General features: G+C 40.9%; 1 protein-coding gene across 1 annotated transcript; it reads right to left on the minus strand.

The window, feature by feature from the left end:
- Positions 1–96: 96 nt before the first annotated feature.
- CLSPN (claspin) lies at positions 97–25,817 on the minus strand. The gene is made up of 25 exons (XM_057705038.1): positions 25,687–25,817; positions 23,274–23,379; positions 22,302–22,750; positions 21,535–21,696; positions 20,776–20,853; positions 20,371–20,443; positions 19,175–19,283; positions 18,407–18,987; positions 15,273–15,464; positions 13,259–13,521; positions 12,136–12,314; positions 11,970–12,034; positions 11,203–11,402; positions 10,713–10,867; positions 9,916–10,142; positions 9,226–9,337; positions 7,540–7,612; positions 7,209–7,309; positions 5,216–5,380; positions 4,987–5,108; positions 4,318–4,445; positions 3,881–3,986; positions 3,218–3,300; positions 2,794–2,955; positions 97–2,475 (listed from the first exon to the last, which is right to left on the minus strand). The coding sequence occupies exons 1-25, from the start codon at positions 25,708–25,710 to the stop codon at positions 2,365–2,367; spliced, it is 4,026 nt and encodes a 1,341-aa protein (XP_057561021.1). The 5' UTR covers positions 25,711–25,817; the 3' UTR covers positions 97–2,364.
- Positions 25,818–27,653: the final 1,836 nt, after the last annotated feature.

The raw sequence follows: 27,653 nt of genomic DNA on the forward strand, positions 1-27,653 counted from the left end.
AGCCCCAAGAGTTATCAGATATAACTCAGGGAGATAAAACCCTGAAACACTCACTCTGAGTCATTAGAGATTCTCAAAGTGGGGTCAAGTCTGTAGAGAGGCAGTTGAGAATTTGCACAGGAAGCTGAGTACCTGGTCTCTACAGTGCTTTGGTGAGTATAACCTGACACTTTATGGAAGAGACCCTTGCATGGTTTGTGCAGCTGTGGACTGCACTGATGAGATCAGAGACCTATTTAAATCAAATAAATATCATGTGTCCCTACCCCAGTGTGTGGAACACAGAGGAGGTGAGAGGGCTGACACTGAGCACCCTCATCTCCCAGACTCACGGGCTCTCATCCCTCCAAGCAGATAATTTCCACGCTAATGAAGCTGAGTCCTAGCAGGAGCCACAGCACAGGCCCTGGGCTTCAGTTTCATTAGAATGGAGCTGAAGCTGATGGTTCAGTGCTCTGGGTACAGGGCATATGGTCAGGTCACGATTCTCCACTTCAATCTTACTATCAAGGTCAAAGCTTAGCTTGCCTTTTGGTAGCTATGCTGACATGGGGAAAAGTGACCCAGAGTTTAAGACTCAAACTTTTCTTTCTCCAAAAAGTGCTTTCGTTCTGGAATCTAGAATAGAAACCCAGAATAGAAACCCTTTGCTCCCTAGATTTCTCAGGCACTGATTTTCTTATCCTTACTGGTCAATCCTAATCCTCTTCTCCATCTCTCTCTGCCAAAAAAAAGGCTATGAGAAAGCAAAAGGGGAGAAATATCCAGCCCTCCTCCCTAGTTCTCTATTGCCTAGCAAGGGCTGCCTAGCCTTGGGCACTGTTTAGAGAGCTCAAAGGGAGGGGCACTAATGCTCACCTTGGACCCACAGCTGCCAATCAAAGGGCTATAACAACAGGCACCATTTATGTAAACTCTCCTCACCTGCACTGAACCCAAACCACTTGGTAAGTTAATGTGATCAATCCACCAGAGTTGAGGAGACAGTGAGGGACAACAGCAGCAGTCTCTCACTCCAGGCCCAGAGGCCTTCCCTGGGGAAGAGGTACCCTGAAAACAAAATGCTCAACATTAGACAGGCTCTGCCTAAGAATGAGCATTCAATCTGGACAGCAAATCCTGCCTTCATTGGGATTTATTGAAAAACTACATACATATTAAAATATCTCTATATACATTTTCACCATTACAAGATTACAAATATACAAGTGTAAATTCCATCAAAGTCAGCATCTTGCATATTAGAAACAACTGTAGAAAACCTCTATCCTAATCCCATCGGTTAGACTGGTATTCCTCATCTGCCAGTAAAATCTGGCACAGTTCATCCAGCTTCCCAAGTCCAGCTCCTAACAGTGAAACCACAGTTATTTACATTGAATGTTTTTCCAAAGCAGCAGTGACACTTGGTTCTGAGGGGGAAAAAAAAAAATCTGTCTAAAATCTGAGAGCCTCATGGTAGTTCAGGGAAAATTGGGAGTGGTGGCAATTCTCTTAAGAATATTTTGATAAAACTCCAAGATGGTCTTTTCTCAAAATAAGTAATGAAGTATTAAATTGTCCTCTTACTGCTCAGGGCAATGGACTCAACCCAGCTGAATGCAATAAATAATGATTATATATGTCTTCTAGTCAGAATGAGAAGGTCTTTGAGCAACAGTGCTTCAATTCAAAAATTTAGTCCTAGGAGAGAGCTCTCTGCCCCATGGAATATCTAATGTTGACAGACACTGGGTATAACCTCTTATCTTCATCCTCATACTCCAGAAAACTTGTTCTTTCTGACTTGGATACCAGTTTGAGTCCTTATTATAAAGGAAGCAAAGGTTAATTGGAAATTTGAGACTGCAGTGAGAAGAGCCATAAAGGAAAATGGAAGGGGCAAAACTAATAAAACAGCCCATGTGTTGATTCCTAGGTCCTCTAAGAAGTCTCTCTTTCACTGGGTCCTGGTCATTATGGTGCAGATCGTAGGGGTGTGAAGGAGTCACCCCAGTTCTGACATTCACTGCTTTCTGTAATTTTCTGTCATACCACACTTCTTCCTCCAACCACACCTTTTACCAAAAGGTATCAACCCAGGAAGCTGCTAGGATAAAATGTCAAATATTTAATGGAGGACACCCAGGTATCCCATAAGTAGATATTGTAAACACTGAAGAATTAAGTTAGTGGCCAATCCAGGAAGTAATACTAGGAAAGAGATGTCCAGGGCCAGGCAGTGGAAAGAACTCGGATCTCTGTCCTCAATCTTAATACATTGATTACGAAGGAGGGGGGGATCATCCACGAGAGCATCAATTCCAACCTTCAATGCCAGAAACTTAACGAAGTCTCAACACAGGTGCTGGCGCCCTCGTGGTGTTAGCTTTCCAAGTATCTGAAGATGCTCTGCTTCGATCCTGAAGTGCTATCATCTGTTTTGAGGCGCTTAGGTGAAGGGGATGTCATTAAAGATGGACCCTTACCCCTTACCTAGAGAGTAGAGAAAGAGACAGAGCCAGCTCAAGACCCTCATACAAGTACTTAGCTTCAATTAGCTGCTAAGCAGCTCATAGTTAAATCATGGATCATTAGGAAAAAAGTAATAGAAATTTTCCAGGCACGTTTCAAAGCTGACTACTTATTAGGGGGTAGTAATCTCCTTGTACCTTATTGGAGAGTGCAAGATTAACATTGCAGCATAAACCTTCAAGTCAGAAATACATATACATTTTCAATTCAACTCAATTCATTCATTCATTCACTCACTCTGCTTTAGACAGTCACCAAATCAGTTCTCAAATTCCCTACCCGAGGCTTAGATGATTCCTTTGCTGCCTCAGCCTTGACAGGAGAAAGTGTGTGGAAGACAAAGTTTCTTGAATTTCGGGGAGCACTGGGGTTGAGGTCAGAGAGGGCAGCCAGTTTCTGAAGCACAGCTTTGGGCTGGTTTAGCAGTGATCCTGTCTTCAGCTGAGGAAACAAGAGTCATGTGGTATCAAATTCCAAGTGCCAAGGAAACAATGAGAAGGCAGCTCCTCCCTGCCTCCACCAGGTATTGAGGGTACATTTTCCTACCCTGTTCAAGTAGAACAGAAACAGCAGGCTCCATTAACATCTACTTCCATTTCCCATAGCCACCTCCCTGCCCTAATGAAAGAGCATTCCCTTAACTTGACCTGGGCCTTTATAACACAGCAGATCATGATATAGGCTAACAAGGTCCCCAACCAACCTGGCTGTCACCTCCTGGTTTGGTGGCTTCAAAAGGACTTCTGAATAAAGACTTTGATTCTTGAATAGCCACAGCGTGATTGACTGAAAAGAAAAGACAGAGAGGCTTGTTCTGGACAAAGCTGGGTAGAATTACTTTTAAATCTAAACAGGCTAACAAGCCTTTAAACCAACAAACTAAAGCCATAGGAACTCTGATTATTTTATAATTGTAACTTGAAAGTACAGTAAGTGGCTTAAGAGAAGACAGACAACTCAGCTGAACTTACTGTCTAATTAAGAGTGATAACAAGAAAAAACAAGAGTGGTAAGAGTGTTGAGTGTTTAAGAGCTTCAGCTCTGGGGTTACATGTATCTGGGTTCAAATTCCAGCTCTAACACTTAAGTATATAATCCCGGGCAACTAAATAAAGAAGCCAGAATTCACTCCTCTGAGCTGCCTTAGAACATAAAGCAAAACCAGCTACATACACTCACAATTACGTCCACTGAACAGTCTAAGATTGAAAGAATACTGTCTCTCCCCACCTGAGGGACCTCTTTAAGAAAATATTAGACATAGGCCCATGACTAAGCTGCAACAGCTTCGAAGGTTGGAGTCACCTCCAAAGCTCTAGCACTAACAACCCAGGGCACTAGACCCTGAGGAGGACTAAGAGCTCACCATTCTTCTGCAGAGCTTTGGCTGTAACTTTCTTGGCCAGCATCATAAACTGACTGTTTTCCCCAATCTCTTCTTCTTCTTCAGCTGCAAGTTTCCCCTGCTGTGCCTGAAAATAAAAATCAGACAGCACTCACAGAAGCCCATGGCTCCCCCAAGTAATTAGCATAGCCCAGAAGCTAGAGTACTTGGGATAGCATCTGTTTTCCTTTTGGCCACCCTTTGTTGCTTTAGACCAAAAGAAAAAAAAAAAGATTTTGGACAAAAACACTAATAGAACTGCCCATGGTAACCTTTTCAAAGCACAAAAGAAAATTCAAGGATTAAAAGGGACAGCAATATATTGCCCAAGAGTTTGACAACTATCACGGCAAGCTGGGTGACTGAGGTGACCCGCATAACTAGGGTTGGAATAGGCGAATTTCTTGCAGGCTTCCTACCTGGTCCCGAAGCCACTGCTCTCGTTCAATGCGCTCCTTCCTCCATCTGGCTTCTGTCTCATCAAGCTGTTCTTCAGTCTGATCATCATCAGAGTCTCTGTGGAACAAGTCCATCTGGGAAGCATCATCTAAAGCAAAGAGTTAAGTCTGTTAGCTTTCTTCAGGCCCCACAAGAGAGGGTGCCTCAACAGACACAAGTGAACCCTTCTCACTTACAACACCGTGACACAAGCTCTTCCTATCCTTTAACAGAAAATAAAGGTCAAGGCCAGGTGCTCTACAATGGCCTGCCAGTTTTGACTTTGTCTTGCCGTCTTAAACTGGACAAACATGTACCTTGTACCATTTGCTTCTAAAGGCAATAATCAAGATACCTATACTTTTGGGACTTCCCTGGTGGCGCAGTGGTTAAGAATCCGCCTGCCAACGCAGGGGACACGGGTTAGATCCCTGGTCTGGGAAGATCCCATATGCCGTGGAGCAACTAAGCCCGTGTGCCACAACTACTGAACCCATATCCCACAACTACTGAAGCCCGCATGCCTACAGCCCATGCTCCGCAAGAGAGGCTACTGCAATGAAAAGCCTGCACACCAGCCCCTGCTCGCTGCAACTAGAGAAAGTCTGTGCAGCAAAGAAGACCCAACGCAGCATAAAAAAAAAAGGTACCTATGTTTTTCCATCGGAATTTCCTCATTCGTCCAGGACCATCGCTGTGCAGGTCCCCATCAGCAAGGTACCTTTCTTGGTACAAACGTAACTGTCGCTTATCATCATCCAACATTGTTTTCCTACAACAGGAGAAGTATGGTGTTCAAAACCAGGACCACTCTGGCTGGTGACAGGGCCTGCCTTAAGACGCACCCCATTATTCAGAAGGGCTTGTTGGGATACTGACATGTGTATTTTCTTGATTTGACTCTGCAGTTCCTCATCAGAAGGAAGTGCTTCATCAATTACCTCCTCTTCATATTCATCAAGTTCTTCCCCATCATACTCATCTTCACTTCCCACGTCACTCCCTGACACCTCTGCCTCATCCTCCAGGTATTTCTTCAATCTCCTGGAAAATAATTTTGAAAATGAAAATGCAACAATAAATATACATACAGCAGTGAGAAAAGCAGAACATAGAGCCATCTCTAATAACAATAATAAGCTTAAATTAATGACAATAATACATTTTGATAATACTTAAAAGTCTATTATTTAATATATACTGGGTGCCAATAACTGTGCTGTGGAGCATAACTGCACTATCTCAGGAAGGGGTATTATTCTTCCCTTCAATTTACAGTTGAAGGAACTGAGCCTCAGAGAGTAAACACATTACCCATGGTCATATGGCTGGGAGGCAGCAGAGCCTGGATTCAACCTAGGCTGGTGACTCTAAAGGCAGAACTCTCAATCTCCTCTATATATTTGGGACATACCTGCCAGAAGGTTCAAACTATTCTGTTTTGTATTAAGCTTACCAGCTTCAGGAGACAGACTAGAGACAGTATGATATGGAAAGGTAATAGACTGGGGTCTTCTTATGGCCCGTCAAATCTTGACCCCCAAGTTAGAGGTATGACTGAGGCTCAGAGTCAGTAACCAAAACCACTTCAAGTTAGTTTTTCTGACTTCAGCTCACACTGAGAACAAATCTGCTGTCATCCTGAGTTCAAAGTGCTGTTATCTACGGTCATGAGTGGCAGAAGCTTGATGGCTTTCTGAAAGCTGATTTTTATCAAAGACTTCCATTATTATTTTAAAGCTGATTTCCTCTAAATCCTAGAGTTCCTGAAGAATTCCTTTAGGGCCCAATAGTCACTAAGCTTCTCAATCTTCCCATCTACCCTCTTTGAGCAGTTCAACTTTTAGCTGCTATTCTTCATAAGATTTCATTTGAACAGAGGACTCTGCAGTTAAATAAAGTTTAAGAACCATTGCCTTAGAAAAAAATCTATAGATGACCCATAGCTGTATGAGATAGTTAATTTGACAGGTGACAAATGAGAACCCAAAACTGACCTCAATAGAATGGAATGATGGGCTAAAAACAACAAAATAAATCTAATAAGGATCAATATGACGTCCTATATTTGAATTCCAAAAGTCAGCCACATACAATAAAATGTGGAATACCTATTAAAATGGTTTTTATAAAACTTTCAATACCATGGAAAAAATGCTTACAGATACAGTGAGAAAAAAAGCAAGATGCAAAACTGTATACACCAAAAAATTGTACAGATCTCAGCCATATAAAAATATATGCCTAAAAGGGTTATGAGGTAATCACTACCACCACCACCACTTCCACAAATATTCTGGATGCTGGACAGGGATGACTGTTTATTTACATCTTTCTGTATTCTTTTAAATATTCCAAACTAAACGGCTTAGTTTCATGATCAAAACAACAACAAAACATTAAAATAACAAAGAGTGGTCATTTGCCTGAGACTAGAATGAGGAAAACCTGGAACGACAGTAATTCATAGGAAAAAAGACATGAGGGATTTTAGTCGTCTACTAGATCCTCAGGATCTACAGTGACTCAGCTCTTCTGCTCTCTACTAGCAGTATGCAACCAGAACAAGGCATGTGGTTGTACCACTGTACAGAGCAGTAGTCAGACCACAATGAAGACAAAGAGAGTATCTGAAGAGTCTGGAAGCACGTGAGAAACAGCTGAAGAACGAGGGATGTGTAGTACAGCAATCACTTGGGGAGGATGTGACCAACTTTGAATATCCAAGAGATATCATGTAAATGGATTTTATTCAATCCGTGTTAACCACAAAAAGCAAAAACAGAACCAGCAAATGCAGGTAAAATGGTGGCAAGCGACAAATCAACTGTTAGAACTTTCCTGCAACTGAAGGAAGGGATATAACACCTACATTTGCCTTTGCAGCTTCTTGGATTGCTGCAGGAGGCCTTCTTCTTCGTCTTCTTGGTCTTCTAGAGCTGGGTCCTCGTTATCAAAGTCACTGTGTTTATCCTGCAAAATCACATCACATCACATGCAGAGTTACCCAGAACAGAATGTGTCCTCAACTAAGACAGGATTGATAAATTTCTGCCCAAATATTTCATTCTAGGAAATTGCTTCTGATAACATGCCAAATAGAATTCTCAAGAACTCAAACTACAAAACAAACAAACAAACAAAAACACCCCAGCAACAATTCATGGAGTTCATTATGATTATGTTGTTCCCTTCAAACTCACCTCATCGCTATCAAACACATTATCATTTGGGACAAGTCGAAAGTCTTCAAATTCCTCCTCTTCACCTTCTTCCCTAAAATGCAAATCAACATGTCAATAAACAGGCTGTTGAAAGCAAAATACAAGCAGTCAGCCAACTTAGGAATTGAAAATATTTTATAGCACCAACAATCTCTTCAAGAAATAGGAAACAAGGGACTTCCCTGGTGGTCCAGTGATTAAGAATCCGCCTTCCCATGTAGGGAACAGAAGTTCGATCCCTAGTCGGGGAACTAATATCCCACATGCCATAGGGCAGCTAAAGCCAACACGCTCCACAACTACTGTGCCCACACGCCACAACTAGAGAGCCTGTGCACTCTGGAGCCTGCACGCCAGAACAAAAGATCCTGTGTGCTGCAACTAAGACCTGATGCAGCCAAAAAGAAATAAATTTAAAAAAAAAGAAAAAGAAAAGAAAAGAAACAGGAAACAAGATATCTTGTCTTTACAAAAAAATTTCTTAATTGTGATAGAATACACATAACATATGGGTCGTCCCTGGTGGCTCAGTGGTTAAGAATCTGCCTGCTAATGCAGGGGACATGGGTTCGAGCCTTGGTCCAGGAAGATCCCACATGCCATGGAGCAACTGAGCCCGTGTGCCACAACTACTGAGCCTATGTGCCACAACTACTGAAGCCCACATTCCTACAGCTGGTGCTCCGCAACAAGAGAAGCCACCACAATGAGAAGCCTGCACACCACGATGAAGAGTGGCCCCTGCTCACCACAACTAGAGAAAGCCCACGCACAGCAACGAAGACCCAACACAGCCAAAACACAATAAAAAACAAATAAATAAACTCTTAAAAACTAAATAAAGTAAAAGGATGGAAAATTATATACCATTACTTACAATACAATAAAAAAATACAACATAAAGTTTGCCATTTTAAGTGTACAGTTCATGAGTGTTAAGTACATTCACATTGTTACGCAACCAACCTCCAGAACTCTTTTCATCTTACAAAACTAAAACTCTATGCTTTCAATAGCAACTTGCCATTCTTTCCTCCCCCCAGCCCCTAGCAACCACCCTTCTACTTTCTGTCACTATGAATTTGACTACTCTAAGCACCTCATATAAGTGGAATCATACAGTATTTGTATTTTTGTGATTGGCTTATTTCACTTAGCGTAATCTCACAGTTCACCCATGTTGTAGCATGTATCAGAATTTCCTTCCTTTTTAAACACTGAATAATACTCCACTGTGTATCTATCCACTTGGGATGCTTCCACCTTTTGACTATTATAAATAGTGCTGCTCTGAACATGGGTGTTCAAATATTTACTAGAGACACTGTTCTCAATTCTTTTGTGTATATACCCAAAAGTGGAATAACTGCTGGGTGTGAGGTAGTATCTGATAATAGTTTTGATTTGCATTTCCTTAATTATTAGTGATGCTGAGAACATTCATGTGCTTCTTCCTGCCTTTTTTTACCCTGTTCCCCACCAACTAAATGCTTTAAGCATTACAATTTCCTCACTGTGCAAATATGAGATTCAAATCCACTGCAAGACTCTCAGACAGGATATGAACCCCTAAGATGACCATTTATTGCTAAGCCCAGAGAAACCACCCCAGGATTTTATCAGAAGATCAGACTTGCCAAGTTCCCTCCAATCACGGAGACTCACCTGTCTGTTGGGAAAGAGCCTGAGCAAAGAGCAAGTGCTTCTTCCATTGGATCACCCAGGCTGCTCTCCTTCTCCTGCTTATTTAACTCTGATGAAGCCAGAGTAGAGACATCTACATCACAACAAAGAAAAAGATTTGTCACCAAGAAATGACAGCTTTATCCTCTTTCCCCAGCCATCTGAAGACATGCCAGCTCAACGCAGTTCTAAGGTAAGCTTGCCAAAAAGAGCTCACCATCCATTCATTCAACAAATCCTTAATTTAGTGCTTACTATGTGCCACACACCAGGGAGACAGCAGCAAACAAAACAAAGATTCCAGCCTCCAAACAGCTTACATTCTAGCAGGGGTGTGAGGGGGAGAAAGGGGTGTGCGGATGGAAGTTAACAAGTTAACATTTATAAAAAATTTACTATGCAGCAGACACTGCTCTAAGCGTTGCACATATATTAACCATGAATGACAAGTCATATGGCCAAAGCTAAAGTAGTCTTAAGTTGACCCTTCACCACTCTAAGAAAGTAAGAGCTCTCAATGTCAGGAGCTAAGCAGTGAATTCAACCTACGCTCAAGAATCCACCACAGCTGTTTTCTGTGAACTCTTCACCTGAGAGTAAGGGGCTTCTTTTCAAGGACACTGACTTAAGATATTTGGCTGTGGTGAGCCTGAGGCTCTGTTGGATAAATACCCTGAGAAGCAAATTTTCCTGAACAAAGATCCAGAAGTTCCTCCATGTTCTCTTTCTTGTCGCTCTTCCTGGGCAGAGATTTTTCAGCCTGAGAAGTGAACTTTCCGGTACATAAATCCAACAGCTCATCCATGTTGGCGTCCATGGCGTTCTCATCCATACTGGCCAATGGCAGTCGAGGCTTCAAAGCTTGGTACTGATTCCGGTGGTTTCTAACATTTAAGAATCTACAAGCCCAATGAAGAATGTAAAAAATTCTCCAGGAAAAAAACAAAGTAGTGGGTGAAAAGCCTGAACTCATTCCCAACACCAAAGTTAGAAGCTGAATCCTGAACCAGAAGACAAGTGTCAGACTTTAGCCTGTGATACTCTAAAGAGGGATGGGGAAGTTTATGAAAGAATAAAGGCTATTCAAGGGTAGAGGATAATTTGGGGCTTCAGATGGTGCTAGAGTAGGGCTTGGTGTTATGGCCATGTAATGCGCCACAGAAGTGTCAATTCTCAATCCTACCCAACAATCCTAACATAGTAGGATGGATACAGGGAAATTTGATGACCTTATAAGAGCTATGCATGTCAAACAAGGCAGAAATTGAAGGATCAGAATGCTAGCAAGACTATTTACTTTTTATTTTCTAGAAAGACTTTGTTCAAACTTGTAGAATGTAATACTAATGGTCTGTACACCTTTCTCAGAAGAGAAAGCACAGATGGAGTGACAGAAGCTCATTTTATTTTTAAACAAAATTAAGCAGTACCCAGCACCATCCCACCCACAGAAACATAAAACTACCTACCCATCTGCATCCAACAGTTGGCTCTGAGTGTCATCTTCTAAACAGAACTGGAAGTCTCCTGCTCCTAGAAAAAGTGTCTTAGGCTCTGGGGAGGTGTTATACAGATCCTGGGAATCCTCTATGGGAAGTGAAGGCTCAGACAGCTTTCCTGAACTCTGGCACCAAAACAAAACCAAACAAAAACAAAACATTTTACAAATGTCATTCACTGTCATGACAACAACAGAAGTTGCTATTTGTAAAATTTAATCTACTCTCAGGCAATTGCAATTAAGGAGGACAATGCATAGCCAAGAGAAGCATAAAGAAAAATATCTTCAAGGAAGTAAGAACCTTGGATGAGGCTTGTTTTTAATACACAAAGGGGTTGGATTTTTTTAAACCGAACATACATAATGTGGTGGGAGTTGTTGGCTTGGACACACTTTATTTAGCAATGTGGGAAGCAAAAGGGGGAGGAGATTAGAAAACCATTACCATCTTATCTTACCTTAGAAGCTGAGCTGACCAAACTGGCTCGAAATAGCCCTGGGGAAGGAGATCTGAATCCTCCCGCTGTGGGGAAAAGACTGGTCCCACGGCCTGTTTGTCTGTTGCAAGGCTGATAGGACGGAATTGTGGAGCCTATCAGCTCAAAGCTGCTATTGTGGCTGCTCTCCTTTGTCAGTAATGAGCACGAATCATCTTCATCTAAACAAAAATAACTTTTAAGTGCATGATTCCAGAAATAAGTTAGATTTGTTTAGGAAAAAGAGTTGAGAATGAAACTGTCAGGTAAGATACAGTGGCAAGCCTCTCAAGCAGCATGTTCCAAAACATTACATTAAAGGTCAACTATGGTACTAAGATAGCATTATAATATCAGGGTTTATTGCTCTGAGCTAAGGGACACCTGTAAGTTCCTGTCTTTTTCTCACCCGGCCTAATGTCTGTGATCACTCCCTCCATTATCCAATCACTTGTACATTTTCCTTTGATCTACATGTGATAGAAATGTTTTATGTTTCACTCAATCAGCACATACTCACTAAGGACCTATTATATGCTCATGGTCAACTGTAAAAAAAACTGCATGTAAGTTTTCAAAAACTGGACCAAGAAAAATACTCTAATTCATAAATTCCTGTCATTGCCACAGGAAAAAGTCCACTAGAGTCAAAAAAAAAAAAAAAAGGAAACTTATGGAATCACAGTCCTTAAATATCAAAGCTGGAGGATCACAGAAAAGTCAAGTTCTGCATAAGACTCACTACTTACCTAGTTTGCTAGGTCTTTTGCCTGAGTTTTCATCTATTTCTGACTTTTCCTCACTAGGAGAGTAACTACAAAATAAGAAGGTAAATTGTTTGAGTATCTGTTTCTGCTTCTTACTAGAGGAACAAATACCAGAGGATCATATCTTTCCTTAGAGAGAATTACTTACCCCATCTTGGAAGAGTTGTCCTTAAATAGAAGGAAGGCAGAATCTGATGAGAGAGGCTTGGGAACAGAGAGAAGGCCAACTGACTTGCCAATTTCACCACTACCATCATTGTTTTCTTTATCCATTTCTTTCTCATCTTTGGTTTCTATTTCTTCACTACCGAGAAGGAATTCTGCAATCTTTACCAATCACACCATCCAAAAACAAAATAATATAAGTCAAAAATTTTAAAAGCAAACACACCGTTAGCCTGAAATATGGCTGCTTAGTTACAAGGCACATCTTAAATCTGAAAAGGTAAACCTGAAGGAAGCTCGGTCTAACCATTATCATTAACATAATTTACCCTGACACTTCTAAAGCTCGTTCGTACTTATGTTACTTTACTTTTACCCTCCCAAAACTGCTACAAGATTATGAAAGAACTGGATAATCATTTTATTGAGTCAATGAGAGGTTACATGATTAGCCTGAGCTGCAGAACAACTACTGACCTCCAACAACCACAGACTGTGACACCCTGCCCAGTTCAGCCTCGGCTTTCCTCTTCCTTTACCCAGGGTTAAACATTAACCGGCTCTTTCAAATGACTCCAGGGTTCAAACAAGGACACTTTTCTTTTTTCTAAAACCAAAATCCTATCATCCTCTGTCTTCTCTAGGTGGAAAACAATACTACAGAACAAGGGCAAGAGGCCCTTCTACAAATACCCTCCTCAACGAAGAACGAAATTAACTCGGGAAGGTCTCAGCCTGTCTGATAATTTATTCTAGCCTCAACCTTGCCAAGGTTAAAAGTGCTTTTTATTCTAAATAGAGAAACCTACATAAAAAACAAAGATAAAGGTCTCTATTAATGTAAAGCCATTTTGATATCAGCATTATATTACACTATGCAAACCAATAGGTAGAAGCCAAGGCTATGGCCCTATGAACTGCAGGTGTTCCATGGTGTTGATAGGACTGAATGCACTAAGATTTAGGTACACATGAGCTACATTTATCTCGGCCCCTGAAATCTCTTATACAATTGAACATGCTCATTATACTCTAACTCAAATCTGATTTTTTTCTTTCCCTTATTCATCATGACCTAGTAACAAAACCACATAATTGCCAGAAACCTCCTGATTGCCTTCTTCCTCCTCTTCCTCTTCTTTCTCCTCTTCCTCTTCTTCCTCTTCCTCTTCTTCCTCTAATGCTTCCTCTCCCTCTGCTTCTCCATCTTCCTCGGACTCATCTGTCATCTCTGCCTCCTCCTCCTCTTCCTCTTCAAATCCATCTTCATTATCTAACTTGAGTAATGCTTGGCGCTTTTGGCGCTCCTCAAACCTTCGGAGTTTCATTGCTTCTTGCAGTTTAGCTTTCAGCACCTGAAGCTTTTCCCCTGAACAGAAATATGAAGAGAGGCTTTAGATGTAATGACTGACTACACACACAACAACAACTCATGTCCATTTTAAGTAACTCCAGAAGTGCTATAGACACACCCCCAAAGGAAAATCAGAGACCTTAGTATTCCTGGTTTTTGTTATCTTAACAAATGGGGAGTATCATGAATCGAGTGTAGGAGATAACTTCCATAATTATGTTCTACACCCTGTGATAACATATTAGAGATTATAAAATTATTATTTAAAAGAGTAAAAAAAGGTTAGGGGGAGTGGGCCTTCAAAAGTCTTTGGCTCAGAAGCCATGAAGGAAAATATTGATAAATTTACTCATGTTAAAGAAAAAGAGAAACAACTTACGAGTAAAATAGGCAAAGGATCTGAACTGGTAGCTCACAGAAAAATGAACATATATTGTTAATAAAATTAAAAATAATACTTAAACTTACTTCTTATTCGAGATACAAATCAAAATAATGAGATACCATTTTTTTATATACTTGGCAAAAATTTGAAGGTTTGATAATATCCATTATCAATAGGAAGAAACAGGAACTCTTACAAACTGATTCAGGGTGTAAGTTGGTGCAACTATTTTGAAGGACAATGGGATTTTATCTATCTATGTATATAGATAGATAAATATACATAGATAGATATATTTGACTCATTGATTCCACTATAAGGAATTTTACATCAAGATTTATTAACATATATCTGATACTAGGATGAAATATTGTATGAAATACCAAAACAAACAAACATGATGTCCACTAACAGGAGTATGGTTAAACAAATCGTGTTATACTCGCACAATGGAATATCATGCAGCTGTTTAAAAACAAAAACAAAAAACAAAACCCTCAAAAGCAATATGTGTATCTGAACTCTTAAGTTAGATGGTCTGGATTAGGCTCCTAGTTCTACTACTTACTAGTTATGTGAGTTTGAGCCAGCTGTTTTAAATGCTTTGTACATCAGTTTCCTCATATATAAAATAAGGACACTAATGTTATTTACTGTAAAGCATCTACAGCAGTGCCTGGCAGAAAGTAAGTATTCAATGTCTCCCTCTCTCTCCCCCTCCCTCTCTCTCTTTCATACACATACACACACACACACACACACACACACACAAACACACAATGGTATATGCATATGAACTTTCCTAGGACACACTAGAAATTGTTAAGTTGCCTTTGGGAAGACTGATTTTTCACTTTATACCTTTTACTCGGTGTTTTGTTTTCTATGTGATATATTACTCATATTTTCAAAGTGGGAGTGGGAACAACAGACCTGTCCCTAACACAGATTACAAAGCAGAATAAACGGTATGCTTACATTAATGTTTTGTTTTTTAAACAGACATGTACATACATGCAAAAAGTTTAAAAGAATATACAGAATGGTTACAGAAGATGTCTCTGACAGAGAACTATAGAAGTTTTTTGTTTATTCCATGTATTTTCTACAATGGATTTTTTTAAAAACAATAAGACAAAGGCTATTTTAAGAAATAAAGCCATCTTATCCACCCCACACGACTAGGCAATGTGTATACACATGAATCATGCTAGAGGTACTGCTGTTCAATCTCCAAAGTCTCCAAGGAAAAAGATTCCATAACTTCTCACTATAGGGTCTTCAGTAGCTATAAAGACCTGCCAGAGTACAAAGAGTGAGGCACCCTTCCCCAGCCCCTGGCCAAAAAAAATAAACAAAAAAACGCCATGAACTCAAATACCTGGTTTTGTGTGGCTTGCTCCATCCAGCTTCTCAGCTGCCAAAGTCACAGGTACCACATCTGCCTTGAGCTCTTCCTTTCCATCCGTGCCCACATCTTTCACTATGATGTTCACATTCACCTTCTGACCAACTCTGGGTTTGGTTGATGCATTAGCATGCTTCCAGAAACGCTGCTTCAGGGCTTCCAGTTCTAAACCAAACACCACCGAGTATGTCAGTTTGCCTTTAAGATTCTAGTTAAGAATGACAAGCTAAGTTTTTAAGTTCAACAAAGTTGTAGGGAAAAATACACACAAAGAGAGACACCACAAACTCCTTTGCTACCAATACCTGTATCCAATTCATATAACAAACTAATGGACTGCTGCAACTGTTCTTCCTCAATATACTTCAAAACTCATTTCAGGGTAGAAATTTACAACTGAAGTTTCTAAATATGTGCAATTCTTTTACAAAAAGTATTAAGCTGGTAGGAAAAAATACCATACTCCTCCATTATTCAAGGGCCCAATTTCTCAAGGGTTTCAGTCTCCTGTTAAAAAATTCCCTATTTTGAACATTTCACTCTTTATTAACAATCTCACTAAATATGAGCAAGGTCAATTTAAAAAACGGAAAAAGAAAGCAACAATCAACGCAATCAGTGATGTAACTCAGCAGCAGGACTGGAAAAGTTTCTCAGTGAAACTTTTACACTGATGTAATCAGTAGTTAGAAAGGAAATCCCACTTAGAGCTGGTCCCTGTACCACACCCGCACACCCAACTTGTATACAAATGGAAATACACACACACACACACAGTATGAGTTCAGTGGTCGAATGGCAACAGAGCCTTTCCCTTCTTCCCCACCGCTATTGCTCAGAACTTTCTTTCCTTTCTCCCTCACCCAGCTGTTATCTGGCACCATCCCCTACTCATTCTGGGATGAATACCATAATGGGATCTGTTGTAAGAGAGAGGACAGAAATAAAGCGAAAGGAAAGGAAAAGAAGGAAAGCTCCCTTGGGGTTGAGAGATGCTGGCTATTTTCATATGCCATGCCCTCTCTTCCATGATAAAATGTCCAAGATACTCCAAGTTTGGTTCTTTTCCTAAAATGCACTCAAATCATACTTTAGTAGTTTTGCGGTTAGCATCCAGATGTGGTTTTTCCCTCCCTACAGGGTCTTAGTAGAAAAAAAGTGGAAAGAAACCTTTTTATTCTGAGTCCCTAACATTATTTGTTACAAAAATCCAACACCAAAGGATGGCATGTTTACACTGCAAACCAAAGAGTAGGGAGAGAAGCTGTAAGTCTGCATCCCACTTTCTATTAGTTCAGTAAATTGGAAGCAATAGGTAGTGGCAGTGGAAAGGGAACAGAAATAGGCAGGCCATCACTGGTGCCAAGAGAATAAAAGAAATGGAAGGGGAGTTAGATTACTCAGGACCTAAAATACAAGTGAGGCAGGAGTTGCCTTCATTCTTCTGGAGAAAGCCAGGCCCCTCAAAACTCTCCATCCCCCAACCCACTTTCCTTGCCCTTTACTATGTAACTCAACCACCACCCTCCTCCCCATAGAACCCCTGTTCAAGGTCCTCTCCCTCCATCAGTCTTTCCCTAACCTTTCATCTCCTCTCTAAGTGAAAAGTCTCTGCTCCAACTCAGGTCTCCACCTAAAAGCCCTGCATGATCTGGCTTCTGGTCACCAACCTCCTTGCAATCTTCACTTCAGCTGACCAGAGCACCCTGTGCTTTCTTTTATCTCCATGTCTTTTGCAGGTCTGTTCCCTCCACCAAGAAAGCCCTCCCTCACCTCTCTGCCTTGGTATCTCCTATTCAGCTTTCAGGATTCAGCTCAGATGTCAGCTCCTGTCAGAAGCTTCCTGGACTCCCTGTGAGGAACTCTTTCTCTAGGCTCAAAGTATGCACAGCACTTAACATCCAATTTTCCTGCCTGTTACTCCTACTAGACTTTAATTTCCTTGAGAGCAGGAACTACACCTTAACTTGTACACACAGCACCCAACACCATGCTAAATAAAAGTTTATTGCACAAATGAATGAATGTTGATCCTAACTTCATATACATTATGAAACAGGCTGATCTGGAAATCCAACATTCATGTCAAATACTATTTCTGAAGGAAAACATATTCTGAGTTAAAAATAAGTGCCTACTATGGGCCAGGCATTGTGCTAGTTCCCTGTATAAGCCAAGTGTAATGTTGGAAAAATTACCCAACCTCTCCAAACCTCAGTCTCTTTATTTGCAAAATAATACCTGGGGGGACTTCCCTGGTGGTGCAGTGGTTAAGAATCTGCCTGCCAATGCAGAGGACACAGGTTCGAGCCCTGGTCCAGGAAGATTCCACATGCCGCCTACAATGTGTCATCCACTGTGGAAGCACGGGGGACAGAGTGAGCAACAAGCTGGAAGATCCCGACTCAAAGTATAAAGCGGAAGGTAGTGAACAACTAATTACATCCACTTACTCTTCAAGCCTTCCTTTAACCACCTATTGTAAGAAACTTATCCCTCCCCTGAACTCCCATGATACTCTAAATGTTTCTTTCAGCAAAGAATACTCTTCCCTTTTTTCCATGTTATTCAATTTTTTTCCAATTATCAGTGACACATGTTCATGATAGATGTCCCTTTCTTGTGTTACTGTTATTTGCCTACTTCTTATCTCCCCTGCTACAGCATAAGTAGCTTAAGTGTAGGATAAATGTCAGATTTCTCAAGTATGCCTTACAGCATCTTGAATGTAGTGGATAGCTTAATATCTGTTGAATGAGTGAAAAGAAAGAAAAGAAATGCAGTTTTGCACACAATTTGCTGAACCAAGATGTTTCTGTGAAAAACTGAATAATGCTTTTATCAATGTCATACCACAAAACAACAGCAATGTACCCACCGTTGTACATTAACTATCAACAGTTTTGCATTTTAAACAAGGTTTAGAACATTCTGATACCCTGCCAAATGCATCTAAATGATTTCTATCCATATCTGGTACACCTGTAGAATAGGACCACGTGTGGTTATTTGTTTCTCCAGCATTCCCTGTCCTCCACAGTGGCAAATAATAGAAAGCTGCCAGAACAAATCACTCTAGAGAAGCTCCCCACAATTCAAAGGATTACCTTTGTTGGTTTCAGGTTCTTCAAGTATCACAAAGGAATCTTTGTCGGCACCCAGCCGAGGTTTAACGAAAACATCTACTCCCAGTTGCTTAAGTCTATCCACAGTGAACCGCCTCACTTTTTCAGGTGGCACCACTGCTGCTGATTTAGTTTGCTGGCTGGGCTCTTCCACCTTCTCATCTGCTTCTTCTGTTTTTTTCAGTCCTTCTTCTTCCTCCAGGGCACAGGGTTCTGGTGGCACAAGCCCTCCAGCCTGAAACTCCTCACTGTCCTTGCTCCTGAGGAAGCTGCATTCCTGTTGTGCCATCAAGATGTCCCCAGGTGAAGTTCTAGCATCATTCTGCTCCTGTTTCTCAGGAATTTCTAGCTCGTCACTTCCTGTCAAATCCTTACTGCAAGACTCATCAGATCCAGTAGTGATCGGGGGTTCCTTTGAAACTGCAGGGAGTGCATTAATTTCCATTTCATATTCTGCACCTGTTGTCTGCTCAGAATCTTTGCTATGGTGGTCACTGTTTATCTCAGTTGTATTTTCAGTGTCTGTGATCTCTTTGTGATGGCTTGACGGATACTTAGAAGACCTAGAGGAGGGAAAATAAGCTGGAGTTCAAAATTATCCTAAATGTGAAACATTCTCATCCCTTAGCACATAATGAATTAGTTAAATCAGTTTTAAGGGAGTGAGGAATCTGAACTCTTTACACCAGGTGTTTGCCTCAAAACTGAATATTTATGAAAATTGTAATCACAAGGAAAGAAGGTTCTTACTTCAGCAGCGCCATGGCATTTCCCTGGCAAGTGGGCCGGGGTTTACGTTTGAAGAATTCATGAACAGTTTTATTCTCAGGCATATGATACGGAAGATTAAGTGCAGACTCTATAAACAAAACAAGCACATACATATACTGTATATTCTGAAATGTTGCTTTAAATTCAGTTAACTAAACAGGACAACCAAAGCCATCACCAGAAATAGAAAACAATACTGCCTTTAATAAAAACAGGATGTAAGTCCAAAAGAATTCCCTAAAGACCAGCGGTTTTTAAAACTAGTTGTGAAATCAAATTGATCCAGGAAGTTTTTTAAAAATATAGATTCTTGGGACTTCCCTGGCGGTCCAGTGGTTAAGACTCTGCTTCCAATGCAGAGGGTGTGGGTTCAATCCCTGGTCGGGGAACTAAGATTCCACATGCCTCTCAGCGTGGCAAAAAAAACCCCAAAAAAACAAACAAAAAAACAGATTCTTGGACCCCATTTCAAGCCTACTGAATCAGAATTTCTGTGGGACCTAAGAATTTATAAATTTGAAAGGTCTGTAAAAGGGATCTTGATGCAGCCAGGCCACAGACAACCCTTTAGAAAAGCTCCCAGGACTTCCTAAGTGGCACAGTGGTTAAGAATCTGCCTGCCAATGCAGGGGACATGTGTTCGATCCCTGCCCCAGGAAGATACCACATGCCATGGAGCAACTAAGCCTGTGCACCACAACTATTGAGCCTGTGCTCTAGAGCCCATGAGCCACAACTATTGAGCCCATGTGCTGCAACTACTGAAGCCCATGTGCCTAGAGCCGGTGCTCTGCAACGAGAGGCCACCACAATGAGGAGCCCATGCACCACAATGAAGAGTAGCCCCCACTTGCCACAACTAGAGAAAGCCCGTGTGCAGCAACGAAGACCCAACACAGCCAATTAAATAAATAAACAAATAAATAAATTTAAAACAACAACAACAACAACAAACTCCCTCCTTACCGCCACTAGTTCTGGAAATTTTCTCAGTTTATATTAATGTTCCAGGGGCTTTAGATGAATGGCCATTCATCAAGATCAATTCTAAACTTGATATTACAATCTCATTCATATTAAGATTGTTAAACAAAAGGAAAGTTCCCAACATCCAAGCTGAGCTTAAAAAGAAATAAAGTGATTTGCTTTAATGTTTACCATACTGGTTTCTTTACCTCGAATAAGGCGCTGAGTCTCACTATGCAATTTTTTTAATGCTTCCTTACTTAACTTGGCTGCCTTTCTTTCCTTAAAGAAAACAAAAAGTGAGACTACATTAATGCTATTATTCAGAAAGACAGACAGATATTCATCCCTTGAGAGTCTGCGCTCTCCAAGAAAAGAGGATGGAGAGGGAACAGTAAGCACTAATAAGCTTAATACAACATAAACTTCAGGAGCTCATTTATTTGCAAGTCTCATAGAAGTAATTCAATCCAATTCATATTTGTGTCCCTACTATGTACAAAGCAATATCCTGGGAACCAGGGAAACACGAGAGAGACAATAAAATCCCTGAGAAACCCACAATCTCCTAGAAAAAGAGCTCAACATGACAACTATATAAGGTTCTACCTCACCTTCCTTGTGGTGCCTTTTGATAACTCAGTTTCTTCTTCAAATGAATAGACCCCACTCTCCAAAGACAGTTCCTTTTTCTAAAAGAGAAGATTGCAAATAGATTAATAGGGACAAAAATTAAACTGACACGAGAGGATGTTGCTTATGCAAAGATTGCATGTGCATTCCAACATCACATCATGCTACATTAATAATAAATCAATAATTATCAAATATGAAATGTTAGACACACAGCATCCTATAATGCCCAGAAAACAAATTAGATGTCTCCAATGGAGTCTGGGCCCTCGTTTCTTACACCTCTGTATTACATCTTTCCCTAAGGAGGGACAATGACTCCCAGGGAGTTAATCTTAGGAGAACAATTATGCTTCCAAACACTCAGGACAATGATGCTTTGACTGATGCTTCTCTCTGATACCCGTCCTGAAACCCTATAGGTTCATTTCCTAGAGGCCACCAGATTATAAAATTTATATCTCTGCCCCCTTTTTTACCTGTTTCTTACAAAACATAAAGTTTCTTACTTTTCCCCTCAACATCCCTATTACAGCAACGAAAATACTAGTTTCCAAACAAGTTAGCACGTCTATCACTTGTACTGCATGATTCCAAAATTAACAGCTGAAAAACTAAATAAATTGACACTTCTTTTTCTTCAGTTAAAAAAAAAAATTAAGGTTCCAACAGTAAATCGGAAAACAAAGCAAAGGTTAGAAGCGGTGGGTTAGCTCTTACTGCAGTCATCTTTTACTTGCCTTGTGGTTTTTTATTTTGTTTTTCACAGCCGCCCTTATTGATTCTAATGACTCTTCATCTTCTAATGGAGAGTTATTTTCCTCCTCCAACCCGGTTTCAAAAAGGTCTTTATCCACAAGTAAACAGCCACTGTCATTAAACGGCTGTTTCACATCATCTTCCTGGATAACGCAAAGAAAAAGAAAGATCCAATCATTTTTAAATCCAATATTTTACAACACCATATAGCAATTTGATCAGGACAGAAAAAGCCCATGCTTCATCAATAGACAAGTATATGGCATCCTATCACTGATTCCTAATCCAGAGTCATCCTCTGAAGTCCATGCTGTGATTTTATGCAACTGTCCAAAACTAACTTAATAAATAGTACATTTGTTTTTGAAAAGTCAATTAAATACTTCATTAAGCAACTAGTTTGTAAAATTTGAGGATGGTTTTTCTAGCTAGGGAACAAGACTAATGGATGCATGAAAAATCCCATGACAGTTTATTTTCATCAGATCAGGAACAGCAAAGAATAACTTCACTTGCTCACAAAGAAGATCAGAAACCCATTTATTTGGAAGTGTCCTCCTGTATCCAAAATGGAGAAGGAGATCAAAAGATTTCAAATCACATACCCATTGCAAGACAATCATCTCAAAGGTATATTCTGAGTGCAGAAACAACCTCAAGAACAAAAAGCAACTTTTTTCCCCCTAAAAACAACTTTTTCTAAAACGTTAATCTGCCTTAAAACAACAAATTATTCTTTTAAGTGTACCTCATTTTTTGTTTCCTTCTTTTTCAGCTGCCTAATTTTTTCCATCTTTCTCTCCTCTTTCTCAAGTCTTCGCTTTGATTTTATTTTTGCTTTTCCTCCAATTCCTTCTTTACCACATATGGGTTTTTTGGAAATCTTTCTGTCAACTGTAAAATCCATAGAGTTTTCAGATTGGAGACCCAGCTCTAAGCAAGGTGTCAACTGGGTTTCAAGATTTTCCTGACACAAAGACTCCTCAATGTCACTTTCATCACTGTCCACCAGAGTTTTGTAAATCCTTCTGACTTTTCCATTTCTTCTGGCATATAAGTTCTCTTTATCTTCCTCCTCAATATCGTCATGGGTAGTTTTCTCTGGAGAGGCATTTGTGTTCTCTCTTTCAGAATCACTCTCTTGTAGCACCTTCCTGCTTTTCAATTTCTTACTCACAAATATCTCTTCATCTGAATCTGGAAGACACACAAATTTTTTTAGAGGTCTACTGTCATTTGGCCTTCTTCCTAGTCCTACTACTCCTCAAAAACATGCCTAATGATGCAAGTGATATATCACCTTGTGAAATTATGTAACACTAAACTGATTGTAGCAAAGCAAATCTAAAAATACATTTTGAAAAACATTTTCCCTGGAAATTTATCTCTTACTGAGAAATGTAATTATATATATTTACAATGTGTAAAGCTGTTCTGATCCTTCTGGCAGGTGTTAAAAATCCTTTTATTATAGGATGAATGCATTCAACCAGGCAATGTGGTAGCTTCTAGACATTTTATACATTCAATAATATAACAGAAATGGTTACTTTCAAAAGGGTACAAGCATTATTATTTTGCTTTTATAATAAATAGAACAAACAATAAAGTTAGGCATTAATAATTTAATGTCAAGAGAATAATGAAATTAATCCAATCCCCTTACAACCCAAGCTCCCACATTCTATTCCTAAAAATAAAAGTACTGACTGTTACAAACCTTCACTCAAGGGCCCAATTCTTTCATAGCTGCCTTGTCCACTGTCTGAAGGACTATCTGCTTCTTCTTGTGAAATGAGTTTTGAATCATTGATTTCTAGGTGAATCTAGAAAATGAGGACATACTTTGTATTAACCAGCAGTTGACGGAAAGCTCTAAGTACATAAAGATACACAAATCATCATGGGATCATCAGGCTGAAATAAGGAAAAAACAATACAATGGTTTAACAAAAGGATGACACTAAGAATTACTGGACAAAAAAAACAAACTACAATTCATTGTTCACCTTTGAAGGACATTATAGAACCAACTCTTTATTTTGAGTTATGGTAAATAAATTTAAAGAACCAGACATTTATTGTGTTTTTCTGTTGAAACTGTTTCTCAGTGTATCCAAATGACATATTAAGTAAGATCACAGACAGGCAATCCAGATGTGGGAAACTCTACAGGGCAAACTATGTGGTTTCTTTACCAGTAAATTGCAAGAAAAAAAGAGGGAGGAGGACTTACAGAGTTAGGATATTTACACATACACATATTAACGACTGCAATATGCAGGCTTTGGATCCTAATTCAAACAAAGTGAAAGTATATGTATGACTCAAAGAAATCTGAACACTGATTAGAAATTTAGCATCAAGCTATAATTCTAAATTTTTTAGGTATGGTAATAATACTGTAGTTATCTTTTTTGGAAAGCCTTTACCTTTTAGAGATACAGAATAAAATATTTGTGAATGAAACGTGTGGAATTTGCTGCCAAATTATCCAGTAAAGGGGGAAGTGTGTGGGGGTATAAATGAAACAAGATTGGCATGATTTCATAATTGTTGAAGTTAGGTCATTATAACAGCCTTTCTATGTTTGTTTATATCTGAAATTCAACCCCCTCTCGCCCCCCCAAATTTTTTTTAAGTCACAAGTGAAAAATCTAAGGAGAAGCGGGTATGTTGGGTGACTTGACTAGTAGTGACCAAGCTGAGTTCGTAGGACTCTGAATCAACTTATTAATAAGGGGGAAAGTACATCTGTCATGTAATAGGGCACAAGGCCTCACCTAATGGTTTCTCAAACAACTATTAAATTGATCTGAATGTTTAGAACTATTAAAATTATAACCAAAAATAACACAAACAGAGGAATCACTGAGGATCATTATGTATATGCTAATGATCCTCCCAACCATCCAAAGCAGTAAGACTATTTGTGTATTTGGAAACTAAGTTTAGGTAACCACATAGCTCAATACATGGTGATGCTCTTAACCACTCTATTCTAGGCAATTTGCAGCAGAACAGCAACAGTCAGGGACAGGAATAGGGTGAGGCTAGAAGGTCTCAAAACACTCAGTAATCAAGATATTTTAGTGCAATATTAAAATAAAAAATCAAATTATGGCTCAGGAGGTCAGCTGCCTGCTTTTGTAAATAAAGTTTTTTTAGAACCAGGGCCAGGATGAGCGTGAGGTGAGGCAGAGTAGTGCAAACACAGGGTCTTGTCTTCATTTAAAAGTCTGATATTTTGTTCAAAATCAAATCATGGAATTTCTTGCATTAATTTTTATTTTTAAAAATACTGCATTAAAATACGATCTTGAACAACAAGGTCCTACTGTATAGTACAGGGAACTCTAGTCAATATCCTGTGATAAACCATAGTGGAAAAGAATATGAAAAAATGTATATATGTATAACTAAGTCACTTTGCTGCACAGCAGTAATTAACACATTATAATTCAACTATACTTCAATAAATTTTAAAAATTATCTTGATTACTGAGTGTTTCACCGCCCCGTTAAATTGTGCTCCCAAGACGAGTGGCTCACCCAGGTCCCAGCCCCAGAAAAGGACACAGATCTGGAAACAGATGTCGTTTCTACGCCAGTTCCGACAGCTACCAGTCAGTCACCTCCCGGAAGGCTCCGAGACTGGTACCTTCCCCTCTCGGGACCCTGTGTGATGACCTCACAGGCCTCTCCCAGACCCAATTTCGAACTCCCAAAACTCCCGCCGCGCATTCGCAGAGAATGCTGCCCCGCACCCTAGCGGCCGGGTTCGGCCTGGTCCTTCCTCCTTTTTCGGGCGCTGCTGGAGGAAGAGCTCCCGCCGCAGGAAACGCGCCAAAGCGGCGGGCGGAGCAGGCTGAGCAGGGGCTGGCGGCCGGCTGCGCGCGCTGCAAAGACCGGGAGCAACTCGCCCGAGGGGACCGAGGCGCGGGGACCCCAGCGCCGGGACTGACCTCCGGTTTATCTCGGCGGGGCCGCGAAGCCGAGCCGCCGCGGTGCACGCCGGGAGCTGTAGTCCTCCCAGCCTCCGCGACCCGCTCGGCGGGCTCGACCCCTGCCCCACCCGACTTCTCCGCGCCGGGCCTCCGCAGCCGCGGATAGAAGCGAGGGCATGAACTCACCTCGGGAACCACGTCGCCCGTCATGACTCCGGCCTCCGCAGTGCGCCGCTCGGGACGAAGAGGGTCTCCGGTTCCCTCACCCGGGCCGCAGCTGCTCCCGCCGTCTTCTGCCAAGCAGCGGCGTTCGAGCTTTCGCGCCCAGCCGGAGAGGAGGCCCCGCCTTCGACGATTTACACCAATCCAAAGGAGGCGTTCTACGTGAGGCCACGCCCCCATCCTGTCCTACCAATCACGAAGCGCCTTCGGCCAGCCCGTTGAATATAGGTTGGCGCGTCGCGGCTCCTCTTGTCAGCTGAGGCTGGGGGAAGCTGGAGGTGTCCTGGCTTCCTGGCGGCCAGACCCTCTGGCCTAACGAGACGATATTGTGCGAGTGGTGGTCTTTGACCTTTGACCTTTACCATAGTGCGACAGCTTCCTTCAAGCGCAATTTGAGGAGTGAGCCCTCCAGGCGAGAAGTGAGCCGGGAGAAGATCCCTGGACACCTGAAAGTCAGCCCCTGTGGGGATTTTCTCCAGGACCTCTTTTCCTAGAGCAGCTGGATCCTACCTGCTTCTTCTCGTACATGGCACTCACACCACTGGACATCAAAAAAGAAAAGTTTTGTGGGCTCCTCAGATACCAAAGAATATCCTTGGATAACCTTTATCATTTTATTTAAGGTTAATCCGAGTATGCAGAAAACACACACCCATCCCACTCCTACACTCTTTGGACATGGCAGGAAAAAAGTAAAAGGTCTGGAGTCAGACTAATCCCAGACCATTCTAATCCCTTGTCATTGTCCCGGTTACTATCTTTTTGCCCATTCAGGTCCATTCTCTTTCTCTCCTTCTCTTGCTCTGTCCAGGCAAGGCTGACTTCTCCCCACTGCATTATTCGAGCTCCCTTGCCCTCCAGATTCTTGTTGAGTCTAGCTACTGGAAGATATTCACAAGGTTACTGTAAGGAAGAGATAAGTGCACCAAGAAAGAAAGGTCACAGTGACCTCCCCCACTTCACTGGCCATAATAGGGTGGCCAACTTATTCCAATTTTCCCAGTACTTTCCCAGTTTCAACATTAAAAGTCCCACCTCTCAGGAATCTCCTCAGTCCCAGGCAAACCAGGATGGTTAGTCACCCTATCCACTGGCCTCCTCTTCCAAGTTTCCAGCTTTAGCTGGGTTCAGATAACAGTTCTCTCTCCTCATCTTCATTTCTTCACCTCCTCACCACTTTCCAACCCACTTCTGCTCCCACCAACAAGATCCCATCATCCATCGTCTTCTCTCACATCTCAGTCTATCCACCTTTTCACACACTTTACTATTAATTTTTACATTGATTCTCAAATATACACCTACATACCCTTCCCTCATATTTGGAGGGCTAACATTTATTGGGGCCTTACCTTGAGACAGGAACAGTTACAAGAATTTTGCAATCATGTTATTTAACCTTTAGAGTTACTTTGTAAGGTAATATTACTATCTCCATTTTAGCAGATGAGGAAACTAAACCTTTAAAAGGCTAGTAAGTGATGGAACCAGTATTCACACCCTGCTCAATCTGACTCCAGAGCTCATATCCCTCAGAGGGACCTTGCCTGCATACTCTACATTCTCCCGCCATCCTCTGTACTGATTTCCCCAATAGCACTTACCTCTGCCTGAAGGTTTTTTTTTTTTTTTTTGTCAATTTGTATATTGTTGCTTCAAGAGAACAAGCACTTTTTTTTTTCTTTAACACCATAATCTCCTTATCTAGAATAGTCATTCTCAAACTTGAATGTGCATCAGAATGACCTGAAGAGCTTGTAAGAACAGATTTTTGGATGCCATTCCGAGAATTTCTGATTCAGTATGTCTGATGTGAGGCCCAAGAATTTGGATTTCAAACAAGTTCCCAGGTGATGCTGAAGCAGCTGGTATGGTGACCACACTGAGAACCAAGGGCTTAGAACATACCTGGGTCATGGTAGAGTAATCAA

Source organism: Hippopotamus amphibius, chromosome 1, assembly GCF_030028045.1.
Source record: "Hippopotamus amphibius kiboko isolate mHipAmp2 chromosome 1, mHipAmp2.hap2, whole genome shotgun sequence".
Taxonomy (NCBI): Eukaryota; Metazoa; Chordata; class Mammalia; order Artiodactyla; family Hippopotamidae; genus Hippopotamus; species Hippopotamus amphibius.